Source organism: Hakea prostrata, chromosome 1 (genome assembly GCF_041222555.1).
Source record: "Hakea prostrata isolate BN-2017 chromosome 1, UWA_Hpros_2, whole genome shotgun sequence".
Lineage (NCBI taxonomy): Eukaryota > Viridiplantae > Streptophyta > Magnoliopsida > Proteales > Proteaceae > Hakea > Hakea prostrata.
The window spans coordinates 27,400,058-27,414,214 of NC_142600.1; the positions used below are offsets into that span (position 1 = coordinate 27,400,058).

The 14,157-nt window shown below is 38.4% G+C and overlaps 2 protein-coding genes across 2 annotated transcripts; one reads left to right on the forward strand and one right to left on the reverse strand.

The window, feature by feature from the left end:
* Nucleotides 1–592: 592 nt before the first annotated feature.
* Nucleotides 593–4,170, reverse strand: LOC149028562 (spindle pole body-associated protein). The gene is made up of 3 exons (XM_089137686.1): nt 3,813–4,170; nt 3,484–3,625; nt 593–2,020 (listed from the first exon to the last, which is right to left on the reverse strand). Exons 1-3 carry the CDS (start codon nt 4,109–4,111, stop codon nt 1,931–1,933), a joined length of 531 nt encoding a protein of 176 aa, XP_088993812.1. The 5' UTR covers nt 4,112–4,170; the 3' UTR covers nt 593–1,930.
* Nucleotides 4,171–7,648: 3,478 nt separating this feature from the next.
* HSP70T-2 (heat-shock protein 70T-2) lies at nt 7,649–12,875 on the forward strand. The gene is made up of 2 exons (XM_089148725.1): nt 7,649–7,955; nt 10,652–12,875. Exon 2 carries the CDS (start codon nt 10,654–10,656, stop codon nt 12,379–12,381), a length of 1,728 nt encoding a protein of 575 aa, XP_089004851.1. The 5' UTR covers nt 7,649–7,955; nt 10,652–10,653; the 3' UTR covers nt 12,382–12,875.
* Nucleotides 12,876–14,157: the final 1,282 nt, after the last annotated feature.

Consider the following 14,157-nt stretch of genomic DNA (forward strand, 5'->3'; position numbering starts at 1 on the left):
AATAGCAATTCTCTCCCTCCTCATCCTATCACCCTAGCTCTTGATTCTTGGATCTGGAGTTTGACAAATCATGGGAAATTTTTTGTAGGATCTGCTTATCATTTGGCTAGGCAGCTTACCACAAATTCCTCCTCTCCGGCGTCAACACCATCTTTTTGGAATGATATTTGGAACATCCATACTCTTCCAAAGATCAGAAATTTTCTTTGGAAATTGGGTCATGGGGCTGCTGCTCTTAACCAACCTCTTTTCCATCAAAAAGATCTCATAAACCATATTGTTATATATGTTCAGATTTCGAAACCATTGCTCATGCTTTATTTTTCTGTGACCATGCAAAAGCATGTTGGAAATTCTCTCCTTTGAGAGTAGATGTGCTTGAATTTTCTGGTAATTCAATTCAAGATTGGATGACATTTATACATACCCGCTTTAGGAGTTCATCTATTCTGAATTGGGTGGACACATTATGGTCTTCCTTATGCTGGTTCATTTGGAAAAGCAGGAACAGGGTAATATTTCAAGGGGAAACCCCTCTTTTAATAAAACTCTAATCCAGTTTTCAAGTTTTTTGTAGAATTGCCTTCCTCCTCCACCCTCCCCCTCTAGCAAGGTTTATTCTGGAAGCGTTGATGATGTACATTCTCACCAAAATATACACTGATGCGGCTTGGGACACCCACTCTTCTGAAGGGGGCCATGGATGCATTATTTGGACGCCATCAGGATCTTATTTGGTGGCAAAATTTGTTGCTTGCTACAGTGTCTCTACTGCCTCACTTGAGTTGGAAGTGATTCAGGATGCAATTTTGCTTGCTGTGACCATTGGGATCTGGCGACTTCGCATTCATATTGATTACAAACCTGTGGTTTGTGCCATTTCAGAGGCAAACTACAGCTTAAATTGGCTTTGCAGGGGTCTTCTTCATGAAATTTCAGTTTAAGTAGTAATTTTGATTAGTTTTAGGTTGTGTATGTTCAGCAAAACTTCTTAGCTGATTTCTTTGCTTTAGGTGCAAAGAAACTCTCTTTGTCACGTGTGTGCATCTGGTGGTCGTCCCCACCTCTTTTCATTATTGATAATCCCTTGTTCTGACCAGGCATATCTCCTGGAGCTCTTTTATACGATATCTCTTTTGTTGAAAAAAAAAATAATGAAACCGTTACTCAGATGAATTCAACACGCAAATGCTAGTACCTGAGTTAGATTTGTGTCTTTTTCATGTACTTAATGTGCTACTCTGGATAATTATTGCATCTAATATTCTCAATTAGAAATTTATTTATTAGAAAATTTCAGTTAGAATTGATTTATTGGATTTACTTGCCTTGGGCTCTCCTTCGACTGTATTTCTTCTGGTTAAATTTTAAATCAAGTGGGATTTCTCCATTTTGGATAGTTCTTCCCTTGCCTCCCTGCCTTGCTTTTCATACTAAATATAATCTCTTAGGACTTTGGGTAGCAGTTCCCATTGGCCTCAAGTTAATGTCTTTTCAACTATCCGTAAATCTCCTGCTACGTAACTCCAAATGTTGATCCTGGCTATTTCTGTTGGTTCAACCGTATGGGATTTTGGGGCAATGTTCCACAAGCTTCTTCTAATAACCATGACAACTCCTTTCCAAAACTTAACCTATAGTCATCAATTCTTTTGATGTATGCATGTATAAAACTCGGTTGTGTTTTCCACTTTCATAACCACCCTTTTCTGGAGGTGGTGTCTAATGTTGTAGCCTGTCCAACACAGAACATGAGGCTTCGTGGGCACTAGTTGTTGGGGATGTGCTTGATTCAGAGGAACTCCAATGACAGACAATCCACATTTTCATTCTATTCAGTACAATGGAGACAATCTTCATTTTCATTGAGTGTGATTTATAGAAATGAAGACAACAATCATAAGTAGCTTCTCTGCAATCGTTTGATGGATCATTGGCTCTGGCTCTTTCTTAGACCAAATGTGTCCTCAATACCCTTAGTCACCTTTTTCCTACGCTCAGCTATCATTTCTGAATATTCCTGCACAAGAAAATTTCCATGTTATTGGCCTTTTCACCCAGTGAGGAAAATAGCTTCCAAGATCCTGAAAACATACTATGTAAAGGGTTTTGATCATGATTCAAGTGTTGAGACTTACTGAGACCTCAGTAAAATCTCAAGACAGAAACGTAGGGGGAAGGATTCAGCTCTGGTTCCAACCCCTTTTTTGCTGGTTTTGAGAGTTTCAACTTTGGTTTCAATATACACTTGTCCATTTTGATGATTTTGTTGGGTTTTGCTAAAAACCATGAATATTTTCTAATTTTGGTTGATCTTTATTTCAAACAAGCTAGTTTAGAGGAAGATTCAGCCATCAGATAAGAGAGGAAGTCATGTCCATCTCTTGACATTGTTGTATTAAAGTACGTTAGAACTCCTTGTACTAGTCACTAGATGTTTCTAATCTGGTAATCTAATATTCTAAATTCTAGCAAACGGTAGACTTGAGTCAAGAATCATATCAATCATTTTCAACGAGTTTTTAGGAAAATAGCTCATCCATTGTGTCCAGAAGCCTTCAAATTTGCATGTACACCAAGATCAGATGAGAAGACCTATGAACTAGATATGAAACCACTTGTGAGAGGTGGATGGGGGAAATTCCATGGTTTTGATCGAGTTTTGCAAGATCTCAACCAGCCTTGAAGCTGAGATTTTGAACCTCTGTTTTCATCTAAAGAAAAAAGAGGAAACATCTAGTGTTGTGTTGATAGTCGTCTGCTACACTTTAGGATATGTTCTCAAATCTAAACAACTGGTTTTCTCACTCTCCCAAATAATGGAACAAGCTAATCCTCATTTCTTAAAATCAAGTTTGTCTCTTTTTTGGTTTGATTACAGCCAAGTTGTCATTCCTGCTCATTTCTTAAGCCATAAAAACTAAAATATGCTAAAACAAAATCCAACATGGTAGTTTTTGTTCATGTGATGTTTTCTTAAAAGATTCATACATTAGTTGGTATTAGCCCTTAGATGTTGAAAACCCAGAAAGTCTTTGACCATCATTTGGTGCACTTCTCCTTTTTAATTGATTCTGCTGTAGCTTTGCTGGATTCTCTCCCCCAAAGCATTCGGTTATGGGGGCTTAAATTAACAAAGAATCTTCATATAACAGAGTTGTGTTGATTTATATGTTCTCTTTCTCATCTCCCAAATGTTATTTCTTTTCTAACAAAGAATCTTCTCACCGCAGTTGTCTCGTCTCGTCATCCATAATTGAAATCCCAATAAAACAGAACATCATTGTGGAAGCCAAATAATAGCCGTTGTAGAAGTAACTCTGTATACCAATTTCAAGCAACCCATGAAATAAAAAACAGCCACCATCTATTTATGGCTCTAATGGTCTAGTTTCAAGAATTTTCTTATCAGGAGGTTCCGTTTAATGGTAAAATCAACATCTGGTGTATGCTATAAAAAAAAAACTGGAGAGGAACTCTTACCTTGGGATAAGCGTATAAAAAGATGTACCACCAGGCGCAAATCAAAGAGAGAACAACAGTGGTGAGCACCAGTGAATGGAAGATTACCCAGCTCAGAGCAATCACTGTTGCTCCAGTGAGCATTATTGTCCATGGCTGACACCTACCAAAAGAGATTGGAATTGGTGAAACAGAATAAGAAAGCCTTCCATGGAAGTGTGAGTGTGTGTCTCACAATGCAAAAACCCCCAATTCAGATTTGGAAAGAAGAAGAAAAGAAAAAAAAACAAAAAAAAAAAAAATGAACTCCCATTGAAGGGAAGGGAAGGGAAGGGAAGGGAAGGACGCACCATGATGGCTTGGTGTCCCAGACGGAGTCGTACTCTAAAGAGAGGTAATTCAGATAACCGTCCATGTCGTCGACGACGCCATCTCTGTCCAGGAACTGTGACTCGCCCTGCTCATTTCGATTACTTTGAAGAATGAAGTTCCCATTCGGGAAATTCCTTGGAGAAGATGAGAGCTTGACTGGAATAAAGCTTAGTTTCGGTGATAAAACGGAATTGCAGAGGTGAAGTTGGGATGGGAAGCTACGGTGAGTATATGGAGGAGAAATGGAAAGTGGACGACATAGGGATAGGCTTCCCATATCTACTTTAGCGAAACCAAAATGAATGAACCAGAACTCAACTGATGGCCCAAATTCAATTTGAATCATATTCAATTCTATTGTAGATTTGTAGGTAGTAGGGTTTTGGTACTTAAAAGGTCTAAAAAAAAAGAAAAAAAAGGAGGTTATGGTAAATAAGGGTGTCAATGGTTTCGGTAATTCGGTATTGTACCAACTTTAAATATCGAAAATCAAAACCGTACCATACCGGATTTACACGGTACGGTTTCGGTATTTGCAAAAACGGTTCGGTGTGGTTTCAGTATTAAATCGGAACTGGAAAATGGTTTAAACACGGTATCTAACGTGTATACTTTTGGTACCAACAAACGCATGCCACTTTTGTTATTAGTTCTTTAAGATCCTAATAAAATTGCGACCAAACAATCAATAGAACTTGATATTAACAAAGACAAAGCAAGAAAATCTAATAAATAGAGACAAAAACAAGTAAATCTAAGAAGATGAGTGAAAGACGAAACAAAAAACTGAAATAGGGAATTATGGATAGGCTAAAAATAAAATGTTTTCATTGTGAAATTACATTTATATCTCTTAATTTGGTACGGTACCAATTCGGTACGATTTCAGTACATATCGACGGTATGAGTATCTAAAGCTGGAACTGTACCGAAGAAATTCGGTTTTGGTACATACCATACCAAATTTTGAACTGTGCGGTATGGTGCGGTTTTAGACGGCACGGTTTGGAATGGTTAAATGGTTTCGGTATGCAATTGACACCCTTAATGGTACTAAAGTTTTCCTTTTGTCTCGAGGTCTCAGGTCACATAGGATCTGTTTCTTGACCAAATAAAATAGGATGAACCAAAAAGCGTGAGAGAAATACACTGTAAATCTATAAATATGGTTTGTTTTGATTCACTAGGATGAGAAAATGAGCTAGGGGTTGTATATTTTTCTCCCTCTCGAAAAACCCTTGATAAGATTTTAATGATATATTCCTTTGGTTTTATACATTTTAAGGGTTTTTTTGGAAAATTTATTTTAGGGTTTATAAACGCATCCAAAGTTTAAAGCATCGGTATCAAATATTGTATCAGATGATTTTAAGAAACGTGTCGTTTTGTATCAAGTATTGTATTATACTAGCCAATGTATTTCAATGCAATCCAATAAAAATGTGCACCAATATATATCGCATCGGTTGTATTCAATATGAATACATATTAGCTAGTATCTTATCGTATCGTGGGATGATTCAAACCTTCAACACATCTATGGATAGTTTGATTAAAATAGATAATATTGTGTAACGACAATTTGACCTAATACCAAGGTTCGACATGTCGCTCCATGTCGCCATGTCGGACCTTGGTGACACGGCGACTTGGACGACATGTAGCCAAAAGTCGGCCGACTTTTGGCAGGGGTTAGATGAAACATCGAACCCCTGTTTCGAAGGGTATTTCAGGTCATTTTGACATAAAACTTGACATGTAACTTAATTTGAGGTCAATAAACACATTGGGAGTGTTATTTTGACCTAAAACATCACCTAACCTAAAGTTTATAATTGGCACATGTCCGGCTATATGCGGGCTATTAGCCAAAAATGATAATATAAGGAGGGGAATAATGAATTAAGAGAAGATCCGGAAAGATAGAAATTGAACCGAAAAAGAAGAGTAAAGGAAAACCGTCGAGGCGCGTCAGACGCTTTCCTTAAAATAGATTCGTCCCCTCCACAGTGTGCTTAAGGATTCAACGGACATCTGTCTCCCACGATACAACGACGAACAACGATGTACTTAGCACAAAGTATATTGCAACTACGAACTTGACATGTGCCTTCCTTCTATCACCGGAACACCACAAAATAACAAGACTCAAAGAATTGTAGCAAGACTCTAAAATAGAAAGAAGGAATTAACCCAAAACTTTCTTCTTGCCAAAGGAAGAGCTTCAATCAACCATTAACAAGAACCCCAAAACACTATGAAAACTTTCAAAGATCTTTAGCAAAATTCTTCAAATACAAGAAAGAAAATATCCAAAACAACAACTCATCTTCATCAAGGAGGGTATCCCTATATATAGATGTGATCAATGTCCCTTTAACTAACTTGACATATGAACAACCATAATCACTTATTACCAAACTTAATGAATAAGTTATAGGAAATGAAAAGCTTTAGACTTTAATAACAAGCTAGGAAGTGAGAGGTTTTCTTGGGAAATCAAGAGTCCCATAAATCCTTCATTAATCACAATAGGGAAATGAGAAGTTTGTTGTTAGGAAATAAAAGGTCTCATAACCTCCATTCATGAATTCTCCTTGGGAAATGAAACACCCAATAGTCTATAGGTATTCCCATAACCCTTCATTCATGATCTCTCCTTGTGCAATGAATCACCAAATAGTCCATTGGTATTCCATGCACATATTTCCACAAATTTATTTATTTCCACAAACTCTCCATATGAATGATTTTCATTCACATTCACTCATGCTCAAAGAGCATATTCCAACACGGGCAAAACTGAAAGTTTGAAAAATTCATATAAACTAATGTAATTATGTAAAGAGAACACAAATATACAATTAATACAGAGATGTACTAAAGTTTACAATTCATTATACAATTATGTTGAGTATGGCTCATGCTTCACATATTGTTGCCGACGGACAAGGGGTTCCGCTCCTCGGTGAGAGGGCGGGGGTCTGGGGAGGCCGCCTCGGCGGGGGTGTGGGGGCAGCGCCCCCGGAGCTTTTAGAGGCCCTATGTCACTTTGGCAAAAAGTGAACGAAAAATCGGCGAAAAACAAACGAAAGGCTGTTATATATGGCGAATGTAGCAAAAATCGGCGATATATTGACTTGTCGGCGATATATCACTGACATATGGTAAATATCGTGTTCGCTGGGGGGAGTCGTGTCGCCCCCCAACGACACGATGATATATCGCCCTGTGTCGGCGCCGACACAATGAACCGTGCCTAATGCTACTCTTTGGTTGTAGCGGCAAAGCTTCCCTAGGGTCATGCCCCCTATATATAAAAATTTCTTAATAGAAATTTGTTTGGTTTTTTATTTTTTCTTTTAAATTAAACTTTTTTGGTCATCTGGTCGTGTTTTCAATCTGAAATATCAACACTTATTTATTGAAGAATTTCTTGTAAAGGTAATCCTAAAGGATGACTCAGTTGATAAAAGATCAATGCTTCTATATAGTCACTGCGCTTGGTCTTTTTTTTTTTTTTTTTTTTTTTTTTTGTGTCTGAGGTTCATCTGAATCAGCTTGCACGCCCTCGATTACATACTTAAAGAGAGCTTTGTCGTTCGCAAAAGTCAAATCAATGACCTCTCCAGTGAAAAGGTCACCGCGCCTGATTGAAGCAGCCATCATCTACTTCCTACACGGAATTGTGCCACGTGTCCATGTGGCGAATTTCCACCTCGTTGTTCCCGACTCTTCTGGGAGAAAACCGAAAGGCATCATTCAGTTTGAGGTAGCCAGTTGTAATCAAGGTCGTCCTTCTGCCGTCGGATCCGAGCTAAACGGACGATACGACATCACGGAAATACCCTTGGGATTCTTATTCAACTGGTCTAGATGAAACTCCTTTTCAAATCAGACCCAAAACGGTAGAAGGAACGGGAAACGGGTTCCTCTAGAACGTCTAGAACTCCCGATTCGAGATTTCTTGACACTTCTTATTAGTTTGGGTTCAGTGTTCATACAGTCGTTCTCAGTAGAGGAGCTTCTGGAGAATCCACACCGGAACTGGTTCATTTCTGTTTTTTCCCCTTCTGTTGTAATCTCTTTTGGTTGCTTAATCTGGTGATCGTCTGTATTCGGTAAGTTTTCATTCTCTCCTACTTTTGATGGTATGCATTTTATATTTTGTTATTCTCTGGTTCATATGGACTGGTTTGTTTTTTCCTTTAGTTATAATCAACTCAAAACATATGAAGCTCCGATAACCTGCTCCGCTCGGTTACCGTTAGCTTAATCAGCATGTACAATGACTGGGCTTATTTTGTTATAGTGGATTTCTCTTTACATTTACTATTTTGATGGGTTTGTTTTCATTGATGCCACTGATTTTGCTACTAATTTCTCAATTATCAACACAGCCACAATTCCAGATAAAGAAGGGCTTTATGTTGTAAACAAAATCTGCAGAAGAAAGGAAATAGATAAAACATGACTTCAGTGTGAAGGTCATTAGTGAAGCCTGATCTAAGTTACTGATGACCTTTCCCCAATAACAGCTCTCCCTATCCAAATTTTGGGAGTCGTTACAGTGGGTACAATTTTGTACTTTTGGGATAAAGAATCCCTGTATTACGTTGTATATGACCATATATATAGTTACCCCATAAGGAGGTGGTAGGAGGATCTTGTGTGTTTCTTTCACTGGAATAGTTGAAGGTCTGGTTATGCAGATGCAGGCCATTTTGTATGAACGAAGTAAATCTTTGTGTTCTATGTCTATGATTTTCTCATTCATTTTTCTATTGTAAATTGCTGTTCTGCTGCTTTGCTATTTTTTGATAGAAGGCCTGTGCATTGTAAACTTTGTGTTGAATGTAGGGATTTGACCAGGTGGTTTTCCGAGTCTCTTGTAGAAATTTTAGAATTAAATCCAATGGGCATCTGGAGTTGGAAGTTTTGGAAGACCCAAATAAAATATGTAATGAATATCATAACTATTGGATTGGGAATTAAAGGATATATTAGAGGAGGAATAACAGAGAGGGTGAACATCTAATCCCTCTAATATTTCGTTATATCCCTTTGATCATTGATTATACTCACCAAAGAGCCATTTTCTTTGATGTCTGTGCTTAAGAATTCTGTCTAACAGCACCATCGTATAATCTTTACGTGCCGAAACCCTAAGAAGGAAAACTGCATGATGAAATTAGCCTCTTAAACCCCATAGAAATAGAAATAAATGAATACCTCTACAGGAATGTGAAAGCCAATGAATCAGGTGTGAGGATTGAAACCTCTCTCCCTTCCCCCCACCCCTCCTCCCTCCCTCGTTTTCCTTTTTATTATTTTTATTTTTATTTTTTATATTGTTACTGTGCTAATGATCATTCTTTTTTTTAATTCAAAATGCTTGGTCATCTTTGAAGTTATTTGTCACTAACTACCTTGAACCTGGATGCTGGGTAATTCTAAAAGGGTTTTTACTGCTCCACAACTCGAGAGAAGATTTGTGTTGATCTCTTGTTCCAGTTTGTATTTGACAACATTATAGATATCAGTGTTTTCTTGCTGAGAACATGCAAATGGAATGTTCATAGGTTTCAGCCTGAGTTTGAAAAGAAAGTCCAGCAAGAACAGTGTGTCAAGTTTCTATTTTCTGATTCATATTTTGTTTCAGACACTTCATTAGGGATCCTGTGCTCAAGCAAGCAACATCAATTCACTTTTAGGTGTTTTATACAATTCACTTTTAGGCATTTTATCTGCTTAGGGGTTCTATTTTTCTGTTAATGGGAGTCCCAGTTATGGGGTTATATGTTCCAATGAATCAACTTTAAATTTTGAAACATCAGCTAACCAATCATATCCTGTGACAGTGGAAATCTTATTCTATTTTGGATTTCTTATTGCCTGCTGTCAAATCACCGATTCTACCCTTACATATATGGGTGTTGACTCAGTGTGCCTACATTTTGGGGTTTCTGCTTTTCTTTTCCTTTTCTTTTCTTCTGGAAATTCTGTTTGATGGGATGATTTCTGAGCAATTTGCGGAGAGAAACCTTATACAAGAAAGGTGTGGTTCATTGTTGAGTCAGTATTCTGCTGTTATTTGGGTTATGTTGTATCATACCTTAGTGACACTATAATACAGTAGTAGCATGCTCTGAGAAGATAGAAATGGTGTAAAAATTAGTATGTGCAGTGGATTGATGGATTAGGTAGGCTATATGGCCAATTGAAGATTTATCAAAGGGACAGTGAGCAATATACTTCAGTTGGCCTTTTTCATACAGTCAGCATGATTCTATAATATTTACCTTCATTAATCATAGTTATGCATTGATGGCTTTTTTCTTCTGGGTCTTCTGACAAATATATTTAATTGACATGCCATGAGAGATCCCTCATGGTTGGAGCTGATACTAGTATTTAATTGCATATGCTACTATTAAGGAAATGCAGTCTAGACTTCTCCCCTTCCCCCTTTTTTCCTCTTTTACTTTTTTTTTTTTGGTTTTTTTGTGTCTTATTTTTGGGTTCCACTGTACCTTGGGTAAGTTCTGTTTCAAGATGCCACTAAACAGATCAGGCTTATACGGTTTGGGGGGTGGGGGAAATCAAATTGCAATAGAGGGTCGCTAACAATTTGACAGTACTTGAAATCTACTTCTAAAATACCGACCTCTTTAAGTAAAAGTGTTTTTTTTTCCGTGTTGGGGGTGGGGGGTGGGTTTGGATGAAGTGATGTTCAAGTTTACTCCTCCTGAATTATTACTTTGTGTTTCCCTTGGTGAGTTTAGTTAACTTCATAGACAATTGTTCTTTTACACAGGAATGGCTGAACCAGCATACATTGTTGCATCTGATAGTGAGACATCTTGGGAAGACAAGCCATCATCTGCTTATACCGATATTGCTATTGGCATTGATATTGGAACTTCACAGTGTAGTGTTGCAGCATGGAATGGATCTGGGGTTGAACTCCTTAAGAATACCAGAGAGCAGACAGTAATGCGTTCCTATGTCACCTTCAAAGATGAGATCCCATCGGGAGGTGTCAGTGACCATGTTGCTCTCAGCGAATATGAAATATTGTCAGGTTCTGCAATTTTCAATATGAAACGTTTGATTGGCAGAATAGACACAGATCCAGTAGTCCATGCTAGCAAAAGACTACCCTTTCTAGTGCAAACTTTAGATATTGGTGCCCGTCCATTTATTGCAGCCTTGGTGAAAAATGTTTGGAGGTCCATGACTCCTGAAGAAGTACTTGCAGTGTTCCTGGTTGAAATAAGAGCTATGGCAGAAGTTCGACTAAGGCAACCAATACGAAATGTTGTTCTTACCATTCCTGTGTCATTTAGTCGGTTTCAAGTGACAAGGATTGAACGAGCCTGTGCAATGGCTGGCCTACATATACTCAGGTTGATGCCTGAACCAACAGCTGTAGCACTTCTGTATGCACAGCAGCAGCAGCAGATTGCACATGATAACATGGGGAGTGGAAGCGAGAAGATTGCACTTATTTTTAATATGGGTGCTGGGTATTGCGATGTAGCTGTAGTCGCGACAGCTGGAGGAGTTTCTCAGATCAAAGCTTTATCAGGCAGTGTTATTGGGGGAGAAGATATACTTCAGAACATGATGCATCACCTATTGCCCAGTTTAGACACACTCTTTTCAAGCAATGGTATTAATGAAATCAGATCAATTGCCTTGCTGCGTATTGCCACCCAAGACGCCATACACAAGCTCAGCTCTAAGATGAGTGTTCCTGTTGAGGTTGATTTGGTCAATGGTTCAAAAATAAAGATGACATTGGACCGTGCTGAATTTGAGGAGGTAAACAAAGAGTTGTTCAAGAAATGTGAGGAGCTTGTACTAGAATGCTTATCTGATGCAAAGGTAGAACTGGAAGACATAACTGATGTCATTTTTGTTGGTGGGTGTTCAAATATTCCAAAAGTTAGAGAACTGGTTCTGGGTATCTGTAAAAGGACAGATGCTTACTCAGGGATGGATCCATTGCAAGCTGCTGTATGTGGTGCGGCACTTGAGGGTGCAGTGGCATCAGGAATCAGCGACCCATTGGGGAATTTGGATTTGTTGACTATACAAGCAACGCCGCAGAGCCTTGGAATCAAGGCTGATGGCAATAGTTTTATACCCATCATACATCGGAACTCCACAATGCCAGCAAGGAAGGAGTTACTTTTTACAACCACGCAAGATAACCAGACCGAGGCCCTGATTGTGGTTTACGAAGGTGAAGGGAAGAAGGTGGAAGAGAACCATCTTCTTGGCTACTTCAAGCTCGTTGGAATTCCTCCAGCACCGAAGGGTACCCAAGAGATCAGTGTGTGCATGGACATCGATGCTTCTAATGTGCTAAGAGTGTTTGCTGGAGTCATTTTTCCCACAAACCAACAGCCTTTGAAACCTTTTATGGAAGTGAGGATGCCTACTGTGGATGATGGTCATGGCTGGTGCGCCGAAGCGCTGCTCAAGATGTATGGGTCTAATTTGGACTTAAGCCCCATACAGAAGAAGATAGAAAAGTGAAGGGACTGTTGGTAAACCTTGTCAGATTTGATCGATTTGGACTTTAATCTGTGTTGTTGTGTTCATATATGTGTGCTTACCTTAGGGGTATTGTCCATGTAATCCTGTTGTTTCTTCTCACTTTTCAATCTCTTACTTGCCCAATTTTCATCTCAACTACTTCGATGTGCTGAATGGCTGCACCGGCTAGTGGATTTTCTCAGTTGAGCTTCATGCAAGAAGAAAATTGCCTAGGCAAGTCATAGTTTACCGTGAAAGCAGTAATGGGTTTCTTAGTCTACATGCTTCAACATGGGTTTCTTCTTGCCGTTCAGTGATTATCACATTTTTACAAGTTCTAAGGAGGGTTTGGGGACATTTTCCGGCAAGAAGCGTTTGGCTTCAATTGCCGAATCTTCAATTTCTTTGAGTATAGGGGCCATCAATGTTTGTTTCTAGAAAAGTGTTAGAAGCCATGGAAGAAGTGGGCCAACAAGAAGACAAGGAGCGGCGGCGAGGGGCGGCGAGGGGGAGGTGGTGTGGCTGTTGATGCTCCCAAATCACTCTTCTTGTTCTCCACTCTACTTGACCCTTGAGCATTGAAGAAATATATATCTCTCTGCTACTCCTTTCGGTATCTATAGCGTTTTTCTCGACTCAATTATGCCGCTAAGACACTAGAGAATGGAATAATTGTCTACACCGCAGGAGATTACACTCTTCACACCTTACAAGATGGGGAGGTTCGATCTCTTTCCTTTGCCAGATCAAATTTACTCTCTGATTTGAAGGGAGATAGAGGTACTAGCCAGACAACAAACATCGACAAAGGCAACGAGGATCACCTTCAACGAAATACGAGCGTGTAAACCTTGTTGTAGCCCCAATCTAGAAGCATTTTATACGCCTTGGCTCTAATTCCCTTAAGAGACGTGAACAAGGAGTTCTTTTGTAAATTTGAGAAACTTAAATCAAGTTTTGTAAAATATAACAAATTCATATTTTCCTTCACCTCATGGGTCAAAGTCAAAGTTAACTGAAAATTAATGTTAGATTTTTGTAATATTCGAAGTTTTCTATATTGGGCAAAATGAAATATTAGCAACTTAAGTAGGCAAATAAGAGTTTGAGCCTAACATAAGTGGGCAAAATGAAAAAACTCTAAAATAAATGAATAGGCATGTGTTGCTCTAGAGGGTTTAGTACATGTTTTTATTGATCAAAAAAATATATAAATAAATGAATAGGCGACGAACAAATAGAAAAGCAGTGGAAGCTCATATCGTACTCAATAGAGAAGCTTGTGGAGAATCCAGACTGAAATCGGTTTTCTGTTTTTTTTCTTCCTTCTGTTGTCGTCTCTTTTCATTGCTTAATCTGCTGATCGTCTGTGTTCGGTAAGTCTTCATCCTCTCCTACTTTGATTCATTGTATGTGTTCGGTACGTCTTCATTCTCTCCTACTTTGATTCATTGTATGTGTTGGTTTCTTGTTTCTTTAATTATAATCAACTCAAAACATATGAAACTCCGATAACCACTGGCTCCGCACGGTTACCATTAGCTCAATCAACATTTACAAGAACTGGGTTTATTTTGTTAGTGTGGATTTCTCTTTACATTTAGTATTTTGATGGGTTTGTAGTTATTTTCATTGATGTATCATCCTCTATTTTGTAGAAGAGAATGTTGTTACTTAGACATATACCCCTGATACATTGTATCATTTCTTATATTACATATCTTGTACTCTATAAATACACGATTTAATTACTTCTCACATATATGAAAATCAAAT

Bases quoted from the DNA above. Each gene is read 5' to 3' on its own strand.
- LOC149028562 (XM_089137686.1), bottom strand. From the start codon at position 4,111: ATGGGAAGCCTATCCCTATGTCGTCCACTTTCCATTTCTCCTCCATAT. The intron at 3,626-3,812 runs GTGCGTCCTTCC...CTCTTTTGGTAG, and splicing joins TGGGACACCAAGCCATCATG to GTGTCAGCCATGGACAATAA. The intron at 2,021-3,483 runs GTAAGAGTTCCT...TTTCTTGTGCAG, and splicing joins TTTTATACGCTTATCCCAAG to GAATATTCAGAAATGATAGC.
- HSP70T-2 (XM_089148725.1), top strand. From the start codon at position 10,654: ATGGCTGAACCAGCATACATTGTTGCATCTGATAGTGAGACATCTTGG.